At 37.2% G+C, this 5,182-nt stretch overlaps 2 protein-coding genes across 2 annotated transcripts; one reads left to right on the top strand and one right to left on the bottom strand.

Moving 5' to 3' along the window:
- Nucleotides 1-589: 589 nt before the first annotated feature.
- On the bottom strand, nucleotides 590-2,353 carry LOC106398725 (beta-1,4-xylosyltransferase IRX9). Its single transcript, XM_013839238.3, has 3 exons — nucleotides 1,604-2,353; nucleotides 1,279-1,507; nucleotides 590-971 (listed from the first exon to the last, which is right to left on the bottom strand). Exons 1-3 carry the CDS (start codon nucleotides 2,284-2,286, stop codon nucleotides 840-842), a joined length of 1,044 nt encoding a protein of 347 aa, XP_013694692.2. The 5' UTR covers nucleotides 2,287-2,353; the 3' UTR covers nucleotides 590-839.
- Nucleotides 2,354-3,614: 1,261 nt separating this feature from the next.
- Nucleotides 3,615-4,954, top strand: LOC106398734. The gene has a single exon (XM_013839246.3). The coding sequence runs from the start codon at nucleotides 3,845-3,847 to the stop codon at nucleotides 4,694-4,696; it is 852 nt and encodes a 283-aa protein (XP_013694700.2). The 5' UTR covers nucleotides 3,615-3,844; the 3' UTR covers nucleotides 4,697-4,954.
- The last annotated feature ends 228 nt before the right edge of the window (nucleotides 4,955-5,182 follow it).

Here is a 5,182-nt window from a genome sequence, read left to right as displayed (position 1 = left end):
TATTTGTTTGTATATAGATTGTACAATATAATGATTGATCTCAGACAACTCAAACACGAATATGATGGGCTTAGGTAACAGAACTCACCATACAAAAAGACATTTTTCTAGAGATACAAATGGTATGCTTTACGCGTTAGAGAATTCAAAAACACGTTCATAGTACTTGCCTTCATATCTTTAGGCAAAGCATAATTTTCTTGGAAATTTAATATTGCAATCTGGACATTATATATCAAATTTCTACGGTTATAGGAATCATACAAATTATAAAAAGCGCGTCACAATAAGAAGCTGTTCTTTAAGTTAATTTATTTCCTTTTTTGGTAATCTTTAAGTTAATTTATTCAGGATCTCATCTCAATCATTTTGGCAATTGCATACTTGAATAATATATGGACACCCTTGGATCATGTCCTATGAACACGTCAGGATCTGAATCATCGGGTGCGCAAGGCAAAACACTTGTGCATGTGACTTATTTAAAGAAGTCTATGATTCATAATCATGTTTAAGAACGTCTTGCTTCGCTTCAAAGATTCCTATTTTTTAATATAAGTTTAGTTTCTTTCAGTTTCAATTCATGTGATTAGGAACTCCAAACCAACAAACGACTTCGGTTCTCATTAGAAATAATCCAAAAAGGTAAGATACCCTTTGCGGTTGTTTTTTCATGTATTCCGTGATGAATCACCAATGGCATGCATGAGTGGTTATCACCGATCATGTTCCGACTCATTCACAATCCGAATATATTTTTCTTTCTTTCTTTCTTTCTACTTTACTTTGAAAAAGGAAACGGACTAAATTGGAGGATTATTAGAATAGAATAAAGCAAATCAGGTGCTAAAACGTGTTCTTGTGGGAAAATTGAGACGCCAAAGCATAACCTTGGAACAGTCTTGCGCCGGAAGTCCCTTCAACTTTGTATCGTCTTCCAAAACCACTTGCTTCACATATTTAATCGAATCCTATGCATAATAAAAAAAAATTAGTATAACAAAATGTTCATAAGCTATAATCAAAATAGTTGTTACTGTATACATACCGAGACAAATGAGAAATTAATTAAGTCATCCTATGTGTTTTATAGTCTAATGATTAATGGAGTCAATTGGTTTGAATTGCTTAGCTATAAAACAATTATATGACATGTGCTTATTTACCAACCCATGGACTTTCAAATTATCTTCAAGTTGTATTCATTATTTTCCTCAAGCAAATGTTATAGAAAATATGTTAAACAGACAAAATTACTTTGAAGCTCAAGTTAATTACCTGTTTGGTTCCTTCAACAGAAGAAGGACGACCCCATCTCTCAGGGTCCCAAAGTATGGAACTATTGAAAGCAAAGCTTGATATATGAACCGGAGGCTTTGTCTCTGTCTCGTTATTAATTTTTCTCAAATGCCACCCCAATACTTGTGAAGATTCACAAACCGGCCCCTCTACTATCACTCGTTTCCTATTAGCCGATAGCAACGCCATTGGCCACGTCCCGAATACCCTGCCATAGTGAATAGTTAAAAACAATTTATCATTTTTATCATTTGATAATTAAAACTAGTGTAGTTAGACGTAACACTTCATTTAATATACATACTCGATATCTCTAATCTCGTCGAAAAAATCAAGATCATAGATGTTGTTGAGCCCTGCGAAATGAACTATCCCGCTTAATTTGTGATGCTCAATGTGTCTCAACGCTAGGTTTCTCTGATGATCAAGCTCCGCTTCCAAGCTCGTGAAGTTCTCCTTGAAGACTATACGTCTATACATTAAACCAGTCTTTCTTAACATCGTAGATGAAGAGTTTACGTCAGCTTCCGAGTGTTTCTCCACGACTATCCACAATAAAGGAGGCGGGACTAGCCTCAACGTATTGGCCATTCTCCTTAGAAGAACGTTTTTGTAGCGATCTTTGGTCATTACTGGAGTTACAACAATCACTAGACCTCTTGGTGTAACTTCCTCTTCTGTCTCGGAGAGTAATCTGTTTTCTGGTTCAGCTTCTTGTGACTTCGAAGGACTAGGAGCTTGGACTTGGGAACTGACCAAGGCTTTATCAGCGAGGGAATTGGGTGTATAGGTAGAGTTTTCAGAAGGGTGGGGAGGAATCTGAGATTTGGAGGTAGTAGAGGGAGTGGTTTCAAAATTAGAGAAAAGAGAGGCCTTACCAGCAGGAGCAAAGCCAGTGAAGAAACCCATTACAAAACATAGAGAGAAATGGATCACAGCTTTCTTCCATACTTGAGTCTTCTTCTTTGATCTCTCCAGAGACCCCATCAGGACCCAACCTTCCGTCTAAGAAAGAGTGTTTCTTGAGTGATTTTTCCTTTCTTTTTTTTTTGGGAAGAACAATGTTTGAAGAGTATGATTTATAAGATTATTATGACAATTGTAGAGTTCTTGTCTTTATATTTTTGGTGTGTGATTGAAACCTGTGAGCTACGGTGATAGTATTTTGATGTTTATGATTGCTTGTGTTGGTTGTGTTCTGCAACAACCAGTTGTTGGGATTGGAACTCATTAGCTGAAACGTGTTTGGGAAATAAAAGAAAATCATTGCTAGTAGCAAATATATTAAAATATAAACTTTGCTTAGTAATGAATCTTAATGCTACTAACTCTTATTGTAGTGTTTGCGATGAGTATTGTTAATTATCAAAATAGGAACTTGTCATTTTGTAAGATAAATTTTGGCGGTTTGATATATGGAGCAGTTGAATAAGAAATGGGATTACACAAACTTATCAACCATTTTCGTTTACTTGAGAGACAACTTGTCTTTGACCTCACATATAGTGGTTCTTAACTAGATTACATCATTTTGTATGTGGTCTCTTGCATTATATTGTGTATAAGACCCGCATGCCTTGGGCCAATCTTGGTGTGCCTTAGTTTTAAAATGTTGTGATGGGCCAAGACGATAATACTTTATATTCTAAAGTAACAATCTTCTTTCATTTTGAATTTTGTTTTAGCATTATTTTATACTCTTTAAGGAGTGAGAAGTGATGAAATTCAAAAATTTGTAAGGAGCAGTCCAACGTCACAGAGTTTTTATAGTTCAGTTGCATAGCAGACCACTTTGATAATAAGCATGTCATAACACGTTCTTTAGCCAAAAAAAAATTAAAAATAATTTGGGGAGTTATATCATGACATTCAAATACTTAATGAAAATATGCCATTACTGGGTGAGCAAGTTGTCTGCAGTCATTGAAGGACAAATACATTCCCAGGTTTCTTCTCATTTTGAAATTTTCACAATCAGCAAATAATTGTGGTTATATATAATGTACCATGTTTTTATATGTGGTGTTGTCAGCGTAATTAAGAGTAACACAGTTACACAAAGAAGAGAAAAAAGAATGAACATAGAATTGAAAGCGAGAGTAAATGTTTACTCTACTCGAAACAAATGAGATCATTTACACTACTTTTAGTTGTATTCATCAGCTGAAAGTTAGCTGAAATATTTTTCAACCTGATTGGTAAATGACTATCCGTGCTCTTCATTACTTAAAAAGAGTGTCAGGACATTGATTTTGAACTAAAAGCAAGATGTCCCGAAAAGTGAATCCAACAAGAGATCTTAACAAGCAACTCGAGAGCATACAGACAAAAAGTACAACATCTTATTGTAAGAAAAGGGTTAACCGTGCAGAACCATCGATCTTGTATAGAAGATCTTGACCGTCAACTTTCCCGAACCAAACGTGTGAACATAAAAATATTATTAAAAAATATACGAGCTTCGATCTGAATCATATAGGGACCAGAGAAGAGAAAAACATAAAAAAGAGTGAGAGCTTAAAAAAAAAAACTAGTCAACAAGAAGATGAGTTTTTCTTCGAGACCCGTTTCGAGTCCGGGTCGAACCGAAAACCCGGCTCTACTTATGCGGTTTTTACGGACCAGCGCCGGAAGCAGAAGCAGACACCGCTCCCGTTCTCGTCCCCGTTCAAGAAGACCTATATTTTTCCGGCGAAAAAACGCGACGGAGACGCAAGAACCGTCTTCACCTAAAGTCACATGCATGGGCCAAGTAAGGATAAAACGCTCCAAGAAACCCAAACCCGGAACTAGCCGGGTCAACGGAGGTCACTTGCATGGCGGTGCAACGGAGAGCCGCCGGAGCCGTCGACGGTGTGGATGGGTCAAGAACGCGTTCTCCGGGAAACTGAAACCGACTTGCTTCAGCCCCGCTTGGCGCAAGTGGAAGTCGTTTACTAATGTTAGTTTCTCGAGAAAGTCAGAGAAGAGATCAAGCTCGTCGAGGAGCGAGCCTATCTTTAGCCGGTCAACGGTGGAGCCAGAAGAAACGGAGGAGAAACGAAAGAAAGAACGTAAACAAGAAGAGGATGAAGCAGATTCAGATAAGTCATTCCCAGCTACACCGCCGAGAAACGCTTTCTTACTAACTCGATGCAGATCTGCACCGTATAGATCTCCTTCATTAGGTGATAACTTCTTGGAAGAAGAGACAAAGGAATCTCACTTCCAACGACATGGTAATGACGTCATTGCATCGCCGGAAAATGTGTCGGATTCTAGTGTTACGGAAGAAGCGAAACGCTGCGTTTTGGGGACGCCACGACGACGGTGTATGGTACTCACGCGCTGTAAGTCGGAGCCTGCGAGGCTCGGAGAGAAACTCGTACCGGAGAACCGAAGGTTAGGCTATACGTAATAATGGGTTTTACATTTTTTTTTTATTTCTTGTATTTTCTTGAGAAAGTTAAATGGATACGAATACTATATTCTTTGTTGAGTTTTTTTTACTTTGGAAAAATTTCGCTGAAGTTCAGGGCATTAAAAGTTTTGTTTACCCTAGAGAATCTTGTGGTTCCCCTGCAGGCGATGTAATATTTTTCTAGTGTCCTATTTATGACATGTAACTAAACAAATAATTTCGTTCGTACAATTATATAGAATTATTTTTGTGTGATGATTATAGTTTTGTATTTTTATAGAATCCTAGATCTCTATGAGCATCTTTATATTTTTCCATACATGGTGTAATACATTAGTGAAATACAAAACCGGGATATTCCAAACCTCCAAAGACATGGCCCAAAACAGGAAAAGCTTAAAGACTAACTTAGAAACAAACCGATTTACTTCAGACTGGATAAAGAGTAGCAAATATTGAGTAACTCACAATAAAAGTCTAAAA

The sequence above is a fragment of the Brassica napus genome, chromosome A5, assembly GCF_020379485.1.
Source record: "Brassica napus cultivar Da-Ae chromosome A5, Da-Ae, whole genome shotgun sequence".
Taxonomy (NCBI): domain Eukaryota; kingdom Viridiplantae; phylum Streptophyta; class Magnoliopsida; order Brassicales; family Brassicaceae; genus Brassica; species Brassica napus.
This window is presented reverse-complemented; position numbering and strand designations above follow the sequence as displayed.

Excerpts from the sequence above, each read along its gene's own strand:
- LOC106398725 (XM_013839238.3), bottom strand. The coding sequence starts at position 2,286 with ATGGGGTCTCTGGAGAGATCAAAGAAGAAGACTCAAGTATGGAAGAAA. Across the intron at positions 1,508-1,603 it reads GACGAGATTAGAGATATCGA|GGTATTCGGGACGTGGCCAA; the intron begins GTATGTATATTA and ends TCACTATGGCAG. Across the intron at positions 972-1,278 it reads CTGTTGAAGGAACCAAACAG|GATTCGATTAAATATGTGAA; the intron begins GTAATTAACTTG and ends TATTATGCATAG.
- LOC106398734 (XM_013839246.3), top strand. The coding sequence starts at position 3,845 with ATGAGTTTTTCTTCGAGACCCGTTTCGAGTCCGGGTCGAACCGAAAAC.